Genomic DNA, 22918 nt, shown 5'->3' on the forward strand with positions numbered 1-22918 from the left:
TTTTAGTTAAGATTTCACAGTTGAATTTGACTCAGCTGGCATATATATGAATGTGTGTGTTGTGTGTACGTCTGCAGTGCTCTGTGCTGATGATGGAGATGCTAGCACGTCAGGAGGCGCGCATCCTCTCCCTCCTCCTCCTGCTGCGTTGCCGTGGCAACACTGAGCCAGCGTCGGCTCCTCTGAACAAGAATGGAAAGGAAGATGGAGGAGAATATTATTAGAGACGTCGAGACTGGTGTGTAAATATGAGCATTAGCTGGCTTCCTCTCTATTTCTATACAAGCACAGGGGAGCGCATAATGTCCGGTTGTCTCACAAATAGCCGGTGCATGTTTACGGAATGCTGTATTTCTGTATGTTGACGCTAACGTGAACTGTGCTAACCTGCTAGCTAGCAGGTGCATGGATGTAAACAAGAGTCATGTCACTAGTTTGTGAGCTAGCATAACGAATCCTACACAGGCAATGTACTGTAGGCTGTTAGACTTACGTAACTGCTGTCATATTTCCTGGTCAACCCAACAACTACTTCGGGGTAAAAGAGAGTATTGTGCAGGTGTAACGTTAGTAGCTAAAGGTATCTGTTAGCTAGCTACCTTAGCCAGGGAGCTCTCTACACAGCTCTCTAGTTAGGTATCGGTAAGTAGCCTAGCAGTCGAAGTTCCTTCTTGCTTGCCTAATTTCAGTTTAGTCCGTCACCCACCTCAATTTATGATGAACCACCTAACTCACCCTTTGGCAATTTGAATATTTTGCATGCTGGCGTATCCTATTCACGGATAATAGGACAGGTAACACGGTTTATGGTGGTTAGAGACTCCTGTCTTCTTGTACATGGTAAGAAATTTTAAGCTTTTCACTCAGTTCAAAGATACTTCACTGTCACTGTTTCTATCGATGCCACGAAATACCAGTGAGTGTGCCTGCAAGGTGCTAATGGACTCACTTGGAACTGGCTTAAGACCAAATACAAGTAAGTTGTGATATATGAAAAGTTGATCTTGATGGAAAAATCAGGGGGCTCCATTGATTTTCTAAATTCTTCTGTTAGGCTATATAGTATAAGCTAAAATTGTATTTCTATTATTATTCATAGATTTTAAAGTAGCCTACTCTCTTTGAAATCATCATAAGATACAATAAAGGATTTTTTTTTTTTTTTAATAAATTTGCTGTCTATATGAATTGCTTGAGTTCATATGTCATTTCTGCTGACCAACATGAAAATAAAGTTTTATTTAAACCCATTGCATATGCTTTATTATTTACAGTATGTATGTTTTACCCACCTTATTTGTACTGTAGACAAACTGACAGAAGTCACCATTTGAAAGACATACATAGATTGGCCATTCTAGGAAGTGCCATTTAGGCTAAGTGTAATGAAATCATGCTTTGTCTCTTTCAATAAATATATTCCTATAATTTGGATTCAGTGGTATTGTGTGCTTACAGTAACCACATGTCCTCTGGTAGCTCTAATAAGGCAGGTAGAATATGTTTTTTTTCATTTAAGAGGGACTAAATGTAGGCCTGCTTTAGTCTATAGGATTAACTCTTTGAGAGACTATAATTTTGCACTACTGCAATACTGAAGTGTGATACACGTTTTATGAAATGAAGTTAGCCGAAATCTATCGAACACATTTTTACACAGTAACATCTATGGATAGAGTGATAATCACTTCATTCTTATACACTGCATTTGTTCTCCAGGCAGTGAAGCTGGGGGAGAGGATGCCTTGGTGGGCAATGTGAACAAACTGATGGTGAGCCCACCAGGATACTCAGGAGCTCAGCGAAAAGGACACCTGGTCTTTGATGCGTGCTTTGAAAGTGGTGAGTAGTGAAAAACACAATACGAGTGACAGATTACTGCTCTATCCTTTTAGCAGTTAAAGTGGTAATCTGCATGTTTTGTTTTTTTTGGCGACATCTTGTTGGTGCTAAGTGGTCATTGCTGTGGTGTTTCTGCTCTGCACTTCCCAGAAATGACTTGGCAATCAAACAGTGTGGTCAGTGCTGTGATGTTTTTTTCTTTGGATTTTCTGTGAAATTTGAGTTTCTGTACTGCTGGTGGCTATCGCTGCTTATGCTAACGTCAGAGTTCTTCCTCTATTTATTCCAGACAAACCGAAACAAAGCTTTCTGTACAGTATGGTTGGATGAATGATGGTTTGTTGAATCACTAATGTTATAACAATCAGTGATAGATAGTACAAACATTAGTAAATTATGTTTATCTAACACAGTGTGTTAAATAAATATGAATGCCATGTTTATGTTATTATTATTATGTAGCTCTCTTAACAAAAGCAGCTACCTACTTTTATATGTAAATCATTTGTCACTGGAATAATTTCTTTAGATAAGTAATGTTTTTATCCATTCCCCTGAGTGATCAAAGACGTTTTTTCCACAGCAAACCATAGAGTCTCCTTGAACCCAGCTTTAAAGGGCAAATGATATAGGCCACACAAGAAAAAAAGAGGGATAAATTCAATAGCTTTATGTGAGTGATTGCCCTGTTACCTTGTCGATCTCTTTTGTTGGAGGTAGGCATAAAACAGAGTTAATATGTTCAAGTGCCCTTTGTTAATGGCCTTTGTTTGCCACTTTTTCTGACAACTGAATGGCACTGCAATGAAAATAAAGTACTTTTTCACCACAGACAAGGTCAAGTGGTCAGACACACACACACACACACACAACACACACACAAGTAGACAGAGTGAATTAGGGAATCAGCAGGTCTCTCTGGGACTGAATCTCTGTGTGGAGATTAGGTTCAGATGGCACTCAGATTTCATATTTTTACAGACAGGCCCATTTTGGGTTCTGCAGACTGCGATGAGCTTTAACTTCACCCTGTTCCCTTTTTGATTTTTGGCTCAGCTGTCATTGAGTGTTGTTCTCTGAAGTGGATTTTCACTTTTACATTAGCGAAAAATATGGATTTCAGCTTGGACCAACTGCTACTCTGATATGTTTTTGTCTCTTTCTGATAAACTTGATTTTCAAGAAGCAACAAGATTTTCAACATAAATCACATATCACTGATGCCTGTAAGATTTAATTACAAATACAGCATTTCATAGGCCTATTATTAATATTTACAAAAAGAAGCCTAATCTTGTGAGAACATACAGAGGCATAGATAAGGAAATTAAGAACTTTATTGAGCTCCACAGTTTTGTACAAAGTAGATGGCATGTGAAGGTGAGTGCGTAAAAGTAGTACCTGTAGGTAAAGATGTAAACATGCTATATTAGGAGGATTATGCTGAGATATCAATGATATGAAAATGGTGATTGCCCTTGTAATAAATTGGCCTATTTTCCCAGATGACATGGCCAGAGGAGCTCAGACATTGATTAATGGGTATTGAGCTCCCACACTGAGATCAGCTAACATACCAGTGTCTCTGGCTCCGGATGCATCTCCTGAATGATTTATGGAATTGATATTAATCTCTTTCCAGTAAACGCATTACTAAAGTTGGAATGGGAGATGAATTGATGTTTGCCAGCTAATGTCAAATTAATGCCCTGTTGCTGTTTCAACAAAACATCACTGATTTTATTGGTCTTACTTAAAGTGAGCCTTGATATTAGTTGCAGCTTTTTGATATGATAATAAGAATAATTTGGTGGTGAGAACGACAACATTTTAATAATAAGAACTTGCTTCATAACAGATGTTTACTTACTGCGTATGCTCGACTAACTGGTACCAAGCAATTATTATCCTCCTATAATAGTTGGCTCATTATTCAAGTTCATCTATCTTAATATTTAGTTTTTACCTCACTGTAATATAATTTCCACTGGATGTCAGCTCTTTAAACCCTCTTTAATAAAATTATCTTTTCCTACAGTATATCCTTCTCTTCTAACAGCACTAATCTAAAAATCTGACAAACATCTGTATGCAAATTAGTCCTAGCTTTTTGTTCTTCCTAGCTTGCTCTTTTGCCCATCCTGTTTAAAGGTGCAGTCAGCAATATATAGCTAAATTTCCGGTTTATTCAAGAGTTTGACTTATTTATGAGATACCTGAGTTTGTTTATGTGTTTGTTATAAACACATATATATATTATAAGTCGATATATAGGCGCTTCGTTCCTGACCGCATCACTGTCGTGCCAATAAAAGCAGTAAAGAACAGCTTTTTGTGTAATATTGCGATTATGCAATAGTTACATGCTTGAATGCGGTCTGTTTAATTTTCTAATACTGTTTGTAGCCACATAAGAGTTAGGTATATTAACTAGTGCCTTGCTTAAAGCCTACGCACCGCACTGCCACCGCACATATAGCAACACAACATGAATCCATAACAACCTGTGCACAGTTTGCTAGCAAAGTAATTTATTCAAGATTTTTAATTGTTAGGCCTACTGATAAAGCGTGTATAGAAAAATAAACAAACTGTTGTTCATATATCTGTTTATTAAAAAGGAAATAATGTCAGACATGAACAAGCTGGTAGCAGTTAGGTTTTCATTTGACAGCATCATGTATCTTCTCAATCTCATCCAATTCTTGCATCCATTCGTCATTAGTCATGCCGTCCAGAGAGAGGGATTATGAAAGTTTACATTAAGCAAAGTTTACATACAAAAATAAAGACATATTGCAATTCCGATCATCATGTAGGGCTCCATGGCAGAAAAGTAACTACATCTAACTGTAAGCTAAACGTTATGCTGTTACCATGGAAATGTTTGTGGAATTTTTATCAATGGCAGAGTAATATTTTCAGTGATAACACATTTTTCGTTTGAGCATGGCTAGGTGTTATGCTGATTGGAAGCACAGTTAGAACGCTTACTTGACCAATCAGATGGACCCTGCTTGGACCCTGCTAATGGTCACCTACAGCTGTATTTTTTTTTTTATTGTTGTTGCCTTGTCTATGTTTTTTATTCCATTTGTGGCGTCATTGTGGCTGTAACTATTTATTTTTTTATTTTTTTTATCACTGCTCTACCTCATTGTCCTGTTTTATTGATCTATGTTGTATGTTCAACCTTTTATTTTTCTTGATTGTGAAGCACTTTGTAACTTTTTTGAAAAGTGCTATATAAATAAAGATTATTATTATCAATACTTTGTGCTACTGGGATTGGTACTCATATCAGCGGATCTACTTAATAAAGTACTTTGCGCTCATATTGGTACTGAAACAATGGTATTGGTGCTTGTAAAAGTCACCATAATTCTAGGAACTTTGGGGGGCAGTTCCTGAATAATCAACGAGATCTATGCTGTGTCAGAAAAATTGCTAATCTTAGTTCTGTTTTCTCATGATCAAGTCTTACAGATAGGTAGTGGTTTTAAAACAACATGACTTTTAGGTTCATCCAACCAAGAGCTTCCCATATTGTCTTTACGCTAGATACTGTATAGTGCTCAAATTCAAACATACGACAGCATGAATACCCGCAGTATCACTACAGGCTTATAAAATTTGTTGTTGTTTTTCATACATTTAATCTGATATCTGTGATATCTCAAGTTTCCAATGCATATTGCCAATGACAGGAAGGAAATTGGAGAAGACTTGAATACTATAGGCTCCTGCCACACGTATTACATGAAGCGCAGGCATGCATATTTTTCAGCGCTATTGAAATGGTCTTTCATGACAGCATATGTCCATTTTACTCTCTTCAAACCAGATTTAATAGCTGAAACATGGTATTTCAAGCAGGCATTTTCATTTGAAATTTATGCAGAGACATAACTCAATGAGGTTTTCTGCTTGGCCCAACACCTTTTTCCTTCCTTTGGTCAACAGCTGTCAAGATTCCATGTACATTTTCTGAAAGTGCAGATTTTGTTTTGTTGCTTCAGTATACCATGTAATAAAATCTAATTGGTTTATTAAAATAGACAGTGGTTATGTTAGCTGTTTGCCAAAGGTATAAAACACCTCATTTACATTTAGATGAGGCATAATTCACTTTGTTGTCAGCCCTATGCAGATTAAGTCAGTGGTAGCCTATAGCTTTTCATAATGCAGGTGTCTCAGCCAACAGGTCCTCTCACAGGGAGTCACTCTAAACCACCAAAAGCCTCAGTCCCCTCTCTGCTTAAAGAGAATGTACAGTATGAAAATGACCTCCAACTTAAACATAATGACTATTTCCTCAAGACGTCATTAAAAATCTTATTGATGTCCTTGCTGGACAGGGTGGTATAAGGAGCAATATGCAAATTTTCTCTCTCATACGCAAATACAGTTTTACTTGTTAAGATTATCCTTTTATGCTACTTAGGACAATGCTAGTGATGCAAAATCATGGTGGAGAATGGCCGACTTTGTTAATCTGTAAACATTAAGCCTAGCCCTATTGTTGTGTATTGTGTCAAGAAACACAGATTCATGAAAATGATAAGAGAAGCCTAATTGTTACTTAGAGTGAAATCCAAATGACATTCTTATCTTGTTTTGTCACACTTGTTTCGTCACACCCGCAAACTGTTGACATTTTCAGCTGAATCCCAAATTCTTTTGTGAATCCATCCTCACAATGTATAGTGGGATTGCTGACTAAAGTGCTGTCTGTCTCTACAAAGGATGACACTGACAGTGTGGACATATTGTTTTACTGCACCTCTGGACCGTACACCAGAAGTAATTAAGCAGTCATTGATTAGTCAGACTGCTGTCTGCTGACAATGACTTGCATGGTCAAAGAAATCCCCCTGGAGTGACAAGTGTTTAATGGGGTCCATTGATAAGCCTTTCCTACAGCACAACTCATAGACTCATCTGGCTTTACAATCAATTCAATCAATTCAATCAAACCTGTTTGTCAGACCGGAGAACAGATATGCATGTATTTGTATCGGTTACTATACATCTAGTCAAGGCCTTTTGTGAATTGGACAGGCCTCCTACTGTATTTGTGTGGCCTATTGTACTTTTTCCTCTGCAACTCATTCTTGTTTCTTTGAGCTGCCAGCTTGACTTGTGTATCTTGTCACAGTGTGGTAAACTGAGAGAATTAAGGATAAAATAAGCATGGAGAAAATAAATATATTCTGATACCGTATGACAATAGATCAGGACCAACAGTCTTCACTGATTCACAGCTCAGGAATGTTTATTTATCTTATCTGAACAGTTGCTGTTTTTCTTGATTCATGGTGGGCTGGGGAATGGTTTTCTATATGCCCATGTAGATAACCTACTCACCTTGACAACACAGCCACAACTGCTGAAGGAACAAGGCCATCTCCTTTTACACTTCATCAATTCTCTTACTTTATATGTGCTTGATGCTGCCTTTGTCTGCATCCTTTTTTCATTCAGTATCAAACTTCTTTACATTGTATTTTGTTTTCACAATGTTTTTGTTGTTTTCTGTAGTTATTATTCATTATTGTTAGCATGACTGTGGTTGATGATACAGTGCAATATCAGTCTGAAATACTATAAACAAGTGAGTTAGAAGAGTAAACACTTGCTACCGGCCACAATATCAGCAGAATACGATAAGGCAAAAGTAGGGCAATAGTTGTGTTTATGCTTGATGATAACATTTTCTCTATGGGCAAAATTAATGTTTCCGCCTGTGACATTATAGAATCCATGGAATCTCTGAAGCACTTCATGGATTTGCTCTGCGGATTTTAAATCACCCCACAGTAATGATAATAGATGAAGAAATCTTTTCTCAATCGTCGGGACAAAGAAAAAAACGGTATAAATTAAAAACAAGGGAGAAAAATTCTGCTGGGAGATAACTAATGAGAATAAACGTTAAGGAAAATATCTCCACTGTTCACTGCTGATGAAGGTTTCATTGTTTTTCTCTTCTCCTTTTTTTCTCCTTTCATTTTCTCTTTCCTCCCTTTCTATCGCTGAGCAGTGTACTGAATCTATCCGGCCTTATCTCCTCCCAGAAATGTTTGTCATGTTGCAGTTGCAGAGCCCCTCCAAAGGATGACTGATTAGAGTCAGAGCCAAAGCAAAATTTACAGAGCGAGAGAGAGAGAGAGAGAGAGAGAGAGAGAAAGGGAGAGCAAAAGAGAGAGAGAGAGAGAGAGAGAGAGAGAGAGAGAGAGAGAGAGAGAGAGAGAGAGAGAGAGAGAGAGAGAGGAGAGAGAGAGAGAGATGGTGGGGCAGAGGAACAGAGAGAAGGGAGTACAGAGGAAAGAATATTCTGAACAGTGGGGGGTGGGTGGCTGGTGGTCCGGAGGTGGCGGAGGGGGGAATGCAGTCAAGCTTGTCAGAAGATATTTATATACTCCAGAGTGCCCATGAATCAGGATAGTTGAGTTTCCATTGATTAAAGAAGAGGGAAACGTTTTTACAATCAAGCCAGATGCTCAGAACGAGTGGCTTGGAGAGGCCGGAGCTTGCTGCAGCGTACAGCTCCTCGCCTCGCTTCGCCTCCCTCTCTGATGTCCTTTTGTTGGTTTTCTTCCAAGACGCTGAGGTGATTAAAACAACCCACAAAGAGCGGCAGCCTAAGGATGAAAATACGTTTTTTTTTTTTCCTTCACCCTGAACTTTTGCTGAGCACGATCATAATTTAAAGCATTTCTGACACTAATCTCACGGCACATGAAAATGCTAATCAATATTTTGCAGTTTGCAATCATAAGGCTTTTTGATGCCTCTGTTTTTGACTTTCATTTTTTTGTGTAGCCTACCGACCTTAGATTGCTCTTACTCTTATGGGCTTTCCAAAAGAAGATCCATTCATCTGAGTGGGAGGGAGCACTCCTGACATCTGATGTATTGAGAGGCACTCCCAGTCTCTCTGTCTCTCTTACATGTCCTTGGCAGCGGAGAAGCTTCACTGCCCAAATCACTAAATGGCCTCTTCAGTTTTTCCTTTTAGCAGTTTTCCCTCCTCTCTCTTTCTTTTAAGTCAGGAGCAGAGTATGGAGATAAATTTGGGTTGTCTAGGGACTGTTGGCAAGACTATTCCTTTTGATTTATGCTATTTATCGGCCATTTGTATCCATAAGAGATTACTCTTTATTATTATTGTTTTTTTTTATGCCCGTCGTCTCCTATCTCTGGCTTTCCCCAGGCATATTTTGTCAGTTTTATTTCCCTCTTTGTGCCATATCATGCCATGTGAGTTGGGATGTGTTATATTGGCTTGACCCTGAGGGAGGCATCCCAACACGGGGGGTGCCAGGCGTAAAGAGGCATGCAGTTCTCTGAATTTCTTTGGTCTAGGCCAGGCTAATCCATACCACCACCAACGATCATCTACTAAGCTTGTATTTCAACTCTGAAATTCTCAGCAACTTTTCCGAATTAATACACAACTACTTCTTGGCCACATTTTCCTTGTTTCTCCTCCATCCTCATTTGCATGTCTAAGCAGAACAAACACTCCAAAGGCGGTCCATCTGAGAGTCATAATATTTGCAGACAACAACCTTCTGAGTTTATCACACGGCTCTGTAGTGGCTTGCCAGGGTGCCTCGCCATGGTAGGTGGGAAGTGATATCAGGAGGACTGTGTGAAACGCAGAGCAAATGAAACAGAGCGATAATCCTGTCTGACATTCGGGCCTGTTGCACATGGTCCTGTCTAATCAGTGAGCGAACACATGGGCTCGTTTGCTCTGGTCGGAGATGCCTCTTCTGCGAGGACATAGTACAAACAACCTCAATGTTTTGTAAGTTAATTGTTGATGGCTCTGATACAAGACGTACATAGGAGGACCCAGCCGACACCTCGTCTTCTCAAAATGTCACCAAATGCTAGCAGCAGCAAGCTGTTTTGGAAATTTAGAGAATTAAAGGAATTTGATTATCAACTGTATACAAGATGTGGCTATGAGATTTGGAAAGGTTGAGGGGAAAATATTCAGACACTGGGTATATAAAATAGCCCATTTGTAGCATCAACAAAAAATTGGCAATATTGTTGCCTCATTCTTATTGAAAGATGAGGTGTGACACAAACAGGTTTAACTTTGGTGGTGTTTTTAAATTACAGCTTTAGGGTATTTTCTGTACTGCCAGTCCAAAGAATGTACTTTGGAACATCACAATTCATTGGCTCTAGGCCTGCCTCCAGCATCTTTCAACGATACAAGCATGTCTTAAGTGAAAATGACTGCGACAAGATTTCTGCATTGCACTAGTGGTGCTTGCGCACAAGGCTCCAATGATGGAGTAATTCATTTCCAAGCAATTCCTGACGCCATAAACACAGTTTCAGAGCAGACGTGTCATTTTTCATCCCAGGCAAGAGGGTGCAGTTTGGGAAAATGGTGAGGATTTGTAACGCTTTACCAGTTCATGTTTTTTAAGCTGCCTGTGTTTATTCTGCTGATTTATTTAGAAAACCTCTCTCTGAGATGAGCTTCATTGATGTGTCAGGGTTTGTTTGATATCACAAATTCATGTACAGAATATGCTTATAAAGTGAAGGGCGAAATACTGACAGGAGCGGAATTTTGATAGAATACATTTTGGTCTGAATCCAGGCAGCTATCTTGTAGGCCTACTGCTCAAAGTAAACAATATTGAAATGCACTCCTCGGGGGCCAATGCTGTTTATCAGGAATTCTTTCCTTGGACATTTCAAACAAGACTTAATACTGAACAAGTTGGAACGTGCTCTAGTTTTCAGAGGCACTAAAATAGTGTATATTCTAGTTCTTAAAAGCACTCATGCTTGTGTAGCCTCAATCTAAAAATATATACTACCGGTATATATTTTACTGTAAAAAGCTGTTGTGTCCACTTGTAGTGGTTCAGAATCAAAATCAGGATCAGAAGAGGTTTGGCAAGCATAAGTGAAGAATATGTTGCATTTTGCAAAAGGACAATTTATAATTTGACTGGATTATTAAACTTATTTATTCCAGTTTATGATGTATATACTCCCACTGTGAATATATGAGTAGATGTTTATCTTGAACTAACTTTAGATCTGGGAATCCTGTCACAGCTTTAAAGGAAATCTGGGTTGGAGTAGTTTCTCTCCAATGAAAAACACTTATCTTCTCTGCATCATGAACTTGGCATCATCTGGAACCTCCTGCCGTGATGAAGAAACTTCATCCCAAAAAGCTCCCTGCGCTCTCCTTTGCTGATGAATTATGTCTCTAAATTGAATTACCAAATTATGTCTCTTAATCTCCCATATCCGATGGTATAAATAGGGATTAGTTTGTCATAGGATGGATTTGCTTTTATGGTATATACTGGAAAAAAATCTTATTTTTCTTTGTACTTTGTGACTTTGTCATATATATTTATTGCTCTGTTGCTTAATTTCTCTTAAGTAAATTGCACCATGCTTGGGTACAGTGCCTGGCAGAGTGATTGCACAAAAAACCCTTGATCTTCTGCCAAGGCTTTTGAATGGCATTCAGCACTGCCTTTTTCCTGCTCTTTCATTTTCTTTTTTTCTCTTTCTGTAAAGCTGGCATTGCATTGACAGTAGCAGCACTTAGTGTAATTCCCCAGATTGAAAAGCTGTTTCACAATGAGAGATTTCCTCTGCGTTGCTCCTGACGGTTGAAAAACCGCCCTGGGATTTGCAGACATCCTCTCTCCTGGCTTGCTCAACTCCCGGATTCACTCTTACCACTTCACCTTTCAGCCCGTTAAATATGGACCGATCCGATTAGCACACACAATACCGGACAGGTCAAGCAAATAAATACAGAAAAGGCACCACTGGCAAACTAAATTACAAGAGGGATTCTGAACATCAGAGATGGGAATAGACTGTTTTAAGGCTGAGCGATCGGTGGTTCTTCCTTACAACTAATATAGCCGACTGCAGGTCAAGAGCCATTTACTGCTGTACTGGATTAACTTGGTTGTACCTCATTTGAGGAACTGCCGCCCTCTCCAATTGGGGTGATTTGTTTGCTCTTGAATGGCAAGGCGCAGGCACTGGAGAGAAGAACTGTCTTGGCTAGTAGAGTTCACTTGCTTTTTGTCTGGTCCTCTTGCATTTTCCAATGAACAGGTTTTTCTGTTCTTCCTCAATTTTTTCTTGCTGACCTATTGGTTGTTGGCCAGTGATTTCTAGCCTCCCTTGTTTCTCTTCTTTTCTTGCGTTGGCTCCCTGTGTTCCTGAACTCATTACAGAGCAATCAGCCCCAGGCGCTGAAGTGTGCACCCAGAGGGAGCAATAACTGTAAATAAGCACTACTGCAGGCTCTCCGATAACATGTTACCAAGATGATAACAGCCCTTCTTAGCAGGCCTGTTGACCTTCTCATTGCCTTAGGCTTGCCAAGGACCCCTCAGCTCCCCATGCTTTTATCTCCAAACTCTCCTCCACCACTGGAGCCGCTGGAAAGATTACTCCTGAGGAAGAGAGCAAACGAGGGAGGGAGGGAGATAGGGAGAGCATAGAGAAGAGGAGAGGAGAAGAGAGAGCAGGGAGAGTGCTTGGAGAAGAAGAAACAAAACAAGATAGAACAACAAAGAGCAGACCTGGGCAGTTGTCCCTCTGCCAATGCCCTCTCCTTCTCTCTCTGTCCTCATTCTTTGTAGGGCTCCACATAATTAACTTGTTAAAAGATAGCATGAAATTGGAACAGACTTGTATTTACTCTCGGCAGTGGCCACCAACACACAGGACACACCATAAGCAAAAGATAAGGAGAGAGAGAAACAGAAACTGAGAGAGAGACAGACAGATAGACAGAGACAGAGACAGAGTGAGAACCAAGGGATGGCAGCTCCCAGATTCTGTTAAAAAACATTAGCCAGCCAGCTAGTCCACCATTTTAGGCTTGAGAAACAGATGAAAGTGAAGATTGCAATTCCTCATGGTTCACCCCCCCATGCTAATGCAGAGCGGCTGACAGTAACGTGTCCAGAGCTGTGGGGCTGAAGCACTGTCTGGATGAGATTGATAATACAATTAAGCCAGTCCCAGTAAGAATGCATCACTATGACCCATTACTACACCAGCCGCTTCAGATGGAGCATACCAGTCTAGCTCTAGGGCCTTTTGGAAGGAAAAAAAAAACAATTATAAAAGGCTAGCTAGAAAATGTGTTCTCTTTAGAATGTGCAGGCAGGCCTGTACATCATCAGATATGTGCGGGCTGCCTGCATATCTCTCTGCTGTCCTCAGGCCCAGCTTTCTTCATCTATATTGAAACGAGGAGCTCGCTGGAGCATAGATGGACTCATAACGATATGATTTTTTCCCTTATTGTCTCCTCTTATTGTCTGCTCTTATCCTCTCTTTGCTCTATATTAACATTATTTTCAGGACACTTTCCACATAATGTTTATGAATGCACAATCCGTTATTGTGTGTTTGGGACTGTATAGGACATCAGACAAGATTCTTTTAGGTATTAAATTAATTTGAAGTTGCGTCATTATATTGAGAGAATATTGCAGACAAAAGAGTATCCAGTTATAGCTGTAGTTGTTAAGAGGCTGCATGTTGTTAGAAATGTGTAAGATGGATAGTTAAATAATTCCTAATTTAGGTTCCTATTCTCTATCATTCATTTATTTAACAGATGTAATGAATAGACTGCAGTTTGGTATACCTGTTAGAGAGTTAGTTTGTGGAAACTTGGAGGTGACCTCTTTAATCTTGCCTGCAGATGAAGTGATAAGGCATCGGGGGAGAAGGCAGGCTTTAAGAAGTCATGAGGCAGGAGATTGATGTTGCCTCGGTGACAACTTGCCTTTAGACGAGAGAGAGAGAGAGAGAGAGAGAGAGAGAGAGAGAGAGAGAGAGAGAGAGAGAGGAGTGAGGAAGCGAGAGAGAGAGAGAGAGAGAGAGAAGCCAGACGTTTAGCTGCAGGTCTAAACTGAGACACCTTCACTATGGCTGCTGCTGCTGCTGCTGGCTGGAATCAATTCTCTCTTTATCAGTCCTCCTCTTCTGTGTCCAGGAATCCTCCTCACACCGCAGAGCAGCCGGAGGGAAAACTGATGTGTTTTCCAATAATGAAATGGAACACATAGCAAAAATAAGTTTAAAAAGGTGCCCGGCTGCTCTCCCTCAGCAGTACAGCACTCTTTTAATCTCTAGTCTGGTGTTTAAACACAATTTAGGCCCTGCCTACGCCTGCCAAAAGAAATGGGGGATATCATCTTGTGTGTATGTGTGTGTGTATGTATATGTGTGTGAGTGTGTGTGTGTGTGTGTGTGTGTGTGTGTGTGTGTGTGTGTGTGTGTGTAGGTGTGTGATTGAGTGTGTGTGTGTGGCGAGGGGAGGGGGGGGTGTTTTAAATTTTAGTGTGTAAAGTTTGAATTATAATACCTAGAGTTATGATTTTCTATGAATTAGGCTATTCGGGTCAGCATTGAAAATGGATTTTCAATTTTGCCTACACTGCAGGCAAATGATTTTTCATCTAGAGGCTGTTAATTTTGCTGCAGCAAAACTAAATGCTATTAGAAACACCTGATTAATTCCAATGGCAAATATATTCCATGCATTTTTCCCAACTACACAATTGCGTAGTTCACACGGAAGTTATGTGGTTAAACTCATGCATGAAAATGTTATGAACCATTTTAGGATATGATAGCCCACACTGCTGCTAAGTAGGAAGCACTGTAACCACACAGTTGATTTCATTTTAAAACAACTGCCTATTACCATTCTAATGGCTGGCTGTGTGAGTGAGTTCCACCTCAGGCCTGAGGCAGGCGGGCCTGCTGCTGTACGATGATCCATCTGCATGGCAGAAACCATCCATCCAGTGGATAGCTACAGGCTGCAGGCCGGCCCATTGTGTGGGCTGAGCACTGTGACTGCTCCCTCTTGTACCTCCGTAATGGGATTACATTAGCCATGTTCTTCTGCTCTCTCTCTCCAGTTCTCTCTCTCGCTCGCTCTCTCTCTCTCGCTCACATACACACACAGACTCACACTCTGGGAGCCCATGTGTGAATGAATGACTGTCCACTTGGCCACCTCATGCCCGCTGCCTGTTTACTTGCCCATGGCCCTGTGTAATGATGCAGGTTCCATTCCCATTTTACTGTCACTTTTGTTTTCAGCATATTCAAAGTATGGATGTGATTTCTTTCTCTTAGAAAAATTTCACCTTTTGTTATTTTCATCCAATCTTTTAGTGCGCATGTGAGAAGGAGAGACAGAAAGAGAGAGACAGAAGATACCAGAGAGACAGATAGAGAGAGAGAGAGAGTTTTGTTCAGGCTTTTCCTCAAGGAGAGGCTGTCATGTGTAAAATCTTGTTCAGAATCAGCATTGTGTCTGGGTGGGCTGCACCACCAGTAGGGCTAAGCTGTTTGTTGAAAACCAATTTGTTAATGTCTAAACGCTGCACTAGTTTTCCCTCAAGGACAAAGATTGATATTCAACATAACCTGCCAAGACACAACTGAAGAAGAATATGTAGAGACACAAAGCTCAAGAGGAATTATGCAAGAGATCTCAAGGACTAGAAATTTTGTCTTTTTCCCTCTTTCTCATCTTTTCTCCCTGTGTAGTTCATTAGCTTCTCTAAGTCTAATGTAGTCTGCCTGTTTCATAAAGAACAAAAATACAGATTTCCTAATGACGGATCTAGCATACTGAGCACAGCTTTTCAACATGATAAAGACTCAGAATAACTTATCTGTGTTTTATCTGTTGTATCTTTAGTGCTTTCAGAGGGGATTTCAGAGAGATCAGTTGGCCGTTTATGTTAGTTAAATACTAAATGATATGGGATTGATTAAAAGGGCCAGGCTACCAGCCTACTAAAGCGTTTGAATCTGGAGGTAGCCACCATAAAATTAAAACGGGGATCAATGGCGTGTCATATCCCTGCTGCTCCGCGGGCTGAACATGTAATTCTAACCTTGAGGCTGAAGCCATCTCTCACGTCAGACCCTCCAGCATCAGGCTCAATAACCCAACCGCCCATGGCTGCTGGCTGTCACTAGTGCTGCGGCGGTTCACAACCAGAGACAGAGAGATGCTTGCTTGGCCCCTATCTCACATGTGCATCTGCCTCCTGTGTAAAAGTTTGGTCATTAACTTGTCATGTTTGTATTCACCATATTTGGTTTGGGGTTTGCATCAATTACAAATAAAAAGGTTGTTGTTTAAGTGTGTGGAATAGGAAATATCAATTAAAATGCAGTTAAAACTTTATATTAGGGATGGAAGATATGCTTAACTCATGATACGATTTGATACACAATATGGGCTTCATGATTCGATATAACCAAGATACAATGTTATAAATAAAAGTTCAATGGATGTGACTGTGCCGAATTATATTTATTTCTGAGGCACAAATCTCTCTAGCAATGGCGTTGGCTTGCTAGAATGTAAACAATTTTAAAATGTCAGTTAAAAGGAAAAATATCTCCATCTCATTTGTGATTACTACAGCAGAAAAAAATGTAGCTAATGTGATTCATTTTTCTGTCCCACGATTTCTGTATTGCGATATATTGAAATTAGATATATCGTCCCATCTCTACTTTATATATATATATGTACTGGCAGACTGATAAACAACTTTGTTTGAATTTAAAATAATATGCGTCCCTTAAAAGAAAGGTTTTGTGTACCAACCAAGAGCTTCCTTTGAATCCCAGCCCCTAGTGAGGAGAGTGTGAGAGGGTCTTTCACTACCTTTGTGCTGCTTTGCTAACCTGCTTACAGATCTCTGTGTGATGGAGCCAGCTCCATGGGAAGGCAGAGCTGTTTCCACTTCTCTTCTCTCAGTTCAAGTAGAAACTCTAAAGAAGACACTCAGATCAAAGAATGAAAATACTGTTTTCAGAATATTTTATGTTTGATCGCTTGAAGTTTGTCCTTCTAATCAAATTTAGTTTACTTACTTAGTTTGCTGTGAATTGAAGCTAAATATATACCTGTACCTTGCACACACAGGCACCCACACACACACACACACAGCTTCCTGGCTTGTGGTGGTGTCCATGGTCCATGCTTAAAGTCTCAGAGGGCGGTGGCCACACTAATAGTCCTTCATCACACTTTTCCTCTCTTGAAGAGTTCTGCTGTGGGTGATTTCCTGTAAGGACAGATAGATTGGCTTCATTTACAGCCAATTAATTCCAAATTGTATGCATTATGCTTGTATGATTTTACTGTGCACTCAGCTGGCAGCCACGGGTTATGTTTTTCCATTTTGGTCTGGTAATTAGTATGTCTTTTTTATTTTTCATTTTAAATGTAAGAAATGATCGTGATACTCCTGCTTTGTGAGCATGCAGTGAAAACAGACTAGTAAATTATAGTCACAGTTTGTAAGCTTTTAGGAAAATGTGGCCTCCAGTGGATATTTGTTTATGTTGTCTCTGACAGTGTTTTAGCTACCTACTGACCATCTTCTGGCTGAACAACATATCTTTACACATGTTGTGTGATTGCAATTTAGCTGCATCCCCCTGGGAGAAAGACTGATGCATTTCAAAATGCATGTTTTGATGTCCAGTATAGACATTTTCAATAGATTTTCAATAGTGAGCATAGACAATCTCAATTGATTTTCAGTTGATTGATAATGATTTCTGTAGTGATGTGAGGGACTTTTCACAGTGGATATTCATTAATCAATTTATTGATTTCTGATAATGATTTAGAGGCATTTTACTTGCTTAAAATCTAACAAATTATATCCTCAAGTAAATGGCCAAAGTGCCTTCAAAAGCGTGTTTTCACCATAAAATACAGTAACAGTACACCCAATACAGTGTTACCCACACTGTATTGGGTGGGATGACCTTTGGAGGCCATTATCAACTTAGTCTAATAGGTCGTATTTAGCAGCGTTAGCTGTGAAAATAGCTGTGATGTTGGTATGAGAGATGATCGATTCGACGACACATCTGTCTGGAACAGGTGCTGCTCCGCTCTCTATCTCCTCTCTGTCAATGCTAGCTGCAGCTGGGCCTGGTTCAGCCCTCAGCCTGCTCTTGGCTTTATCTGCTTTCAATGGCTCCGGATTGCATTGCCAACCAGCCAACCAGCTAGTCCCTGCCTGCCTGCCTGCCTGCCACTTCTTAGCCAGCCAGCCACTGTGCGTACCATATGAGCTTGTTGATAAGTACGCATGATTGTTTAACAGATGTGTCTTTGATTTTTTTTTCTTTTCTTTTTTATTCAGTGCTTCTCCACAGCACAGCCAAGCGCAGCCACATGCAGAGCTCTATAGAGCAGCTTTGCTGTGAAATGCTCATTAAAATGTGCCTGCCTATAGGTTAGAGATAGCTAGGTCATTTTTTGGTTGTATATTCTGTACTTTTTCCTCTGAAAATATTTTCATGGTGCTGTGTTCCAAAGTACTTTACACATGCAGCAAAGTAAACAAGATGGAAAGAATAAAGGAAAGAGGGCAGGAAGGAAAAAAGGCAGCAAGGTAGGAAGGAATGAGGGAAGAGAGCATGTTCTGACACATGTTCTGACACACAAGCAAGAGCACACACGGCACACACATACACACACACACACACATATGCACATACATGATTCAATCTTCTTCGGTTCATGTAATTTTGACATGGTAAAGGTCATTTATAAACCTTTGCCTCTTGTGTCTGCTAAGCTGTAGACTGCTTGCCTCTCTCCCTCCATCAGACCCGTCTCTCCCTTTCTCTCATTGTCTATATCTAACCTTACTTATTTCCTGTAGGCTTCTTGAATGAATAATCAAAGGAGTCTTGATGAATAAATGGCTAAAGTATAACGGTTATATTTTTCAGCACAGCCCTGGCCACTCCCTAATCAGTCAGAGTAGCGGTCTGCAGAGAGAGATTTCGCCCAGGCACCAGTGTGCTGGAATGAGACGCCACTCGCCATTAGTGATAGCAGCAGAAGCTGTTAGTGGATGGGCTTCTAATGTAAATACAGATCAGTCATTAGTTTATTGTTGCACAATAACATCTTGCAATTTCTGTCTCACTGCCTTGTGTGTTGCTATCACGTGTCATGTTGTGTGGTCAGGCGATTGCAAATGAAAATATAATTTGAAATTGAAAATTTCAAACTGAAAGGGGGGTCTTGTCTATGTCAGAGCACCTGGTAGTTTTGTGCAGTCCTGTATAAACTAAGTGGCGGATGGCATTTCTGTGGGCAGCTTCGATGGAGCAGAGCAGAGTGGTGTGTGTGTGTGTGTGTGTGTGTGTGTGTGTGTGTGTGTGTATTTGTGTGTATTGGAAGCTGACTGCTGGATTAGCTCCTTCCGATGGCAGAAGGAGAGGGATCTGCTCTGACAGTGTGGTGGTTAGCCCATCTGTCTATAATTAGCTGTGTGTATATGTGTGTGTGTGTGTGTGTGTGTGTGTGTGTGTTGCTGCTATGGTGCTACCTGCCACCAGGTGGTCAACACTACATGGATGGAGAGAGCTGAGGGAGCTGAGGGACGTTGAGCCTTGTGGTGTGGCGCTGGTTGGCTTTTTGCCTGCCCAGTTAACTCTTCATCAACTAGAGGACTTATACAGACAAACATCTCAGTCCAGTATTTCAAATGATTGAGCTGATTCCATGGACTAGGCTCAAGTCCTAGGCTAAGCACAGCATACAATTAACACAGCCTGTCAATTGATCATTTTGCCACGCGGCTACAACAAAAAGGCTAACACATTTTCATCCAACTTTGTTTCCCATCTCTTTGCCGTCACTCTGACAATCATTAATTACACATGCACCGCAAGAATCTCGACTACATGTGTGTCCTGATATAAATCAGAAGACACAGACAAGGCCTATATTTAGAATGCTTGTCATGTAATCATCTACCACCCAGTCATCTTATAGACAGCTATGATAGTTGGAAGCAGGGGAGAGTGTTCCCATTGGATTAATTATAACTCCACTGTTCATCTGGATCTTTTTGCTATGGATAGTGTATTATCTATCAGATATGGATGGCTGGAACAACCCTGTCTATCGGTCTGTCTGTCCCCCACAGTGACTTCTCCCTGCAGGCAGCACTCTGATTAAAGAGCCCTACCAATGTGGGGAGAGGAGGAGAAATATATTACATACAGTGATAAACCAGGAAGGCGACGACTATGACAATCATTCACTGTTAGTGGACAGAAGCCACATAGTAACAGCTGCCAGTGACTTATCTCATCTCATTCCAACATGCTCTCTCTTTAAAAGTAGAGCTTGAATTTGAAATGAGGGCTGTGCTGTGTTATGGCAACATTTTGTCTTCCGACTATCTGTCTGTCTGTCTGTAATGTGTTGTGTCCATGGATGGTGGACATTGAGGAAAGCAGAGGAAATGATCCACTGTGATTCTGTGTTCCCGACGGCTCTGAACAATCCGAACGGTTCCGCTTAATGCTAATGTAAGCTGTTTCGTTGGCTCTGCAGGTAACCTTGGCCGTGTTGACTACATCAGTGAGTTTGAGTTTGACCTCTTCATCCGGCCTGACACCTGCAACCCTCGCTTCCGAGTCTGGTTCAACTTCACCGTGGAGAACGTCCGCGAGACACAGGTCAGCATATTGTGGTGTTGTACAGTGTTACTATTCATCATAAAGTATGGCCTCTTTCCTTATTCTATATTGGGATTTTATCTAGTATTGTTGTTTTTGGTCAGAGACCTAGAATGCACTGTATATGTAAATGTGCAGCTTACAGTGCAAATATGAAAATTAATCAAAAGTGATGGGATGCGCCAAAATCCTTTTTTATGATGATCTTTGTGCTGCATTATTGGTGGATCATATGCTGATGATAATATCAGTGAAAGGCCATTATCTGTCTGGTAATATTAGCACACCTTAACTTAAATACAGAACTGACTGCCACAGTACCTCCCCAAATTTCCTCTAACACATCTCAGTGCATTTGGAATAAGTGTCCATAACACCCACTTTAGAAAGGTGCAACCAAGTCGTTTCCCTTCAGAACCGAGACAGTTATCTATTTCCTACCTGACTTCTTGTCACAGCCTCCGAGCTCAATTCTGCCACTAGCAAGCTCCGAGCTCTGTGATTGGCTGAGAGGGATGGTCACATGCCACAGAGATACACTGTGCGTGGGAACAGTGAGCGTGGCTACTGGGGGGTAGGAGGGGGGGTAGTGAGTTTTATCCATCCTGATTGGATCTCTCTTTCTGTCAGTTCTGTCATTTAAATGTAACTTGGATAGGAGAAGAAGGTAAAACTGAAAACTACTGGCATTTAAGTCTGACTGCCGCTATGTAATACGTGTGCAGCTCGCCAGCCCTATGAAGCAAATGCAAAAATGAGAGATAGACATACAGAGAGAGAGAAGGAGAGAGACAGACAGAAGACGGCCAGATATAGGGACAGAGGGAGGAAGAGAGATAGAGGGAAGGAGAAAGCGATTGACAGAGATGAGAGTGAGAAACAAGCAGATAGAGAGTGATAGAGAAAGAGGCAGAACAAGGCAAGAATGAATACACAGCATGCTGTTGCTGCTGTCTCCTGCAGTGTGCCCAGCCCAGCCTGGTCGAGGCTATCAGGCCTATCAGCCCATCTCCCTGCAGTGCTGTAGTCAGCACTAATCACATTTTATGGCTCTGAGATGAATGGGAGGCCTCGGCTAGGAGCCGGATCGATCCCAGGGCCAGATAGACCAGCACCAGCAGCCTGCAGCCTGGGCCAACAGGATATTTGCTGTTGTGGCAAAATGACAGGGAAAGAGTGAGTGAGAGAGAGAGGGGTGGGGGATGTAAGACACAAAGTAGACAAACAAAATGATTTCCAGATAAGTACAGCTGTGCATGTGCACACACACTCATACACAGCATGTACAGTGGCACGTGCAAGTGCAAGGGCAAGCCTACAGGTGACAAAAACAGGTGGAAAACCATTTTCATTGCATGCTTCTGAGTTCTCTCTATAGGCCCTCTCATAGGCTTCTTTCATAGAAATCTATTTCTTATCTGTCCAATTTCCTTCTTCAAAGAGGCCTTGTGTGAATTTAATCTACCCCAGTAGAAGGAGGTCTGGATAACAGCTGCCTGTGCATTTTGCTAAGGTTTGTGGTGCTGTGTTTGTGTGTGTGTGTGTGTGTGTGTGTGTGTGTGTGTGTGTTTGTGTGTGTACAGAATCTGCATGCCCATGGATGTGCGTGTGTGTTCACAACCGCCCGAGTGCACATAAATCTTTGGTTTATGCCCTTTTGGTTGTAATATCATTGTGATTTGAAACAAAAAAATGAAACAGAGAAATAAAATAGAGATGGACAAAATAATGGCATGAGTAAATAAACTAACTAAGTGTAGCTATGTGGGGAGAGGCTGCGCTATAGAGATATCAGTGGGTTCCAGGGGAGAACTGGGCTGTTGGAGTGTTTCATCCAGCTAAGCCTTGCTAACTCTCAGCCCGAGCCAGGGGAATGGGGAACAGTAAAACCCCGTGATATTGGAAGTGAGATGGCCATTTTGAAGGAATGTAAGCTGGTGAAACAGATTTGGTCTGCCTCAATCAGCTTAGCAGCTTTGTGGAAATTGGCTTCACCGTAGCGCCGGTTATGATGGATGGCTGGATGGATGGATGTCTCTTTTTTGCCTGTCCTTTCATTTTTTTGTGTTTCCCAAACCACTCACTCACCTCAAAGCCCAGACCAATTCTGGTTAAGTAGGTTGCAACGACTGGGACCGTGTGACACTATTTGACGTTATGTGACGCCCATGCAGTGCTGAGCATTGGTTTTGCTTGTTGTCTGTTCTACACTATAAGGAAAATGGTTTCTTGCATAGAGTAACTGTGTCACTCTGAATTTGTCCTTCTGATGAGTTCAGTTTGATGTGGCTACAAGTTAGCATTTTAGGAGAAACTTTGATAGGGCCATAGGGAGGCAAAGTCACTGCTTGACCTGACAGTAGGGATGAAAAAAAAAGTCTTAATTTGCATCAAAGTGAATGAAGTAAAGTCATTAATGAGATCTTTGTGGGAATGACAGGTGTGGACAGGTCTTCTCTATTGTCATTTCATATATTGGCTGAGAGAACAGATA

At 40.9% G+C, this 22918-nt stretch overlaps 1 protein-coding gene across 1 annotated transcript; it reads left to right on the plus strand.

Moving 5' to 3' along the window:
• Positions 1-204: 204 nt before the first annotated feature.
• On the plus strand, positions 205-22604 carry LOC139646032 (cytosolic carboxypeptidase 6-like). Its single transcript, XM_071521929.1, has 4 exons — positions 205-238; positions 1720-1842; positions 20300-20424; positions 22599-22604. Exons 1-4 carry the CDS (start codon positions 205-207, stop codon positions 22602-22604), a joined length of 288 nt encoding a protein of 95 aa, XP_071378030.1.
• The last annotated feature ends 314 nt before the right edge of the window (positions 22605-22918 follow it).

This window comes from Centroberyx affinis, unplaced genomic scaffold, assembly GCF_046629955.1.
Source record: "Centroberyx affinis isolate AG114_WGS23_722 - 3 ecotype Tasmania unplaced genomic scaffold, CSIRO-AGI_Caff_v1 ptg000945l_1, whole genome shotgun sequence".
NCBI classification, from domain to species: domain Eukaryota; kingdom Metazoa; phylum Chordata; class Actinopteri; order Beryciformes; family Berycidae; genus Centroberyx; species Centroberyx affinis.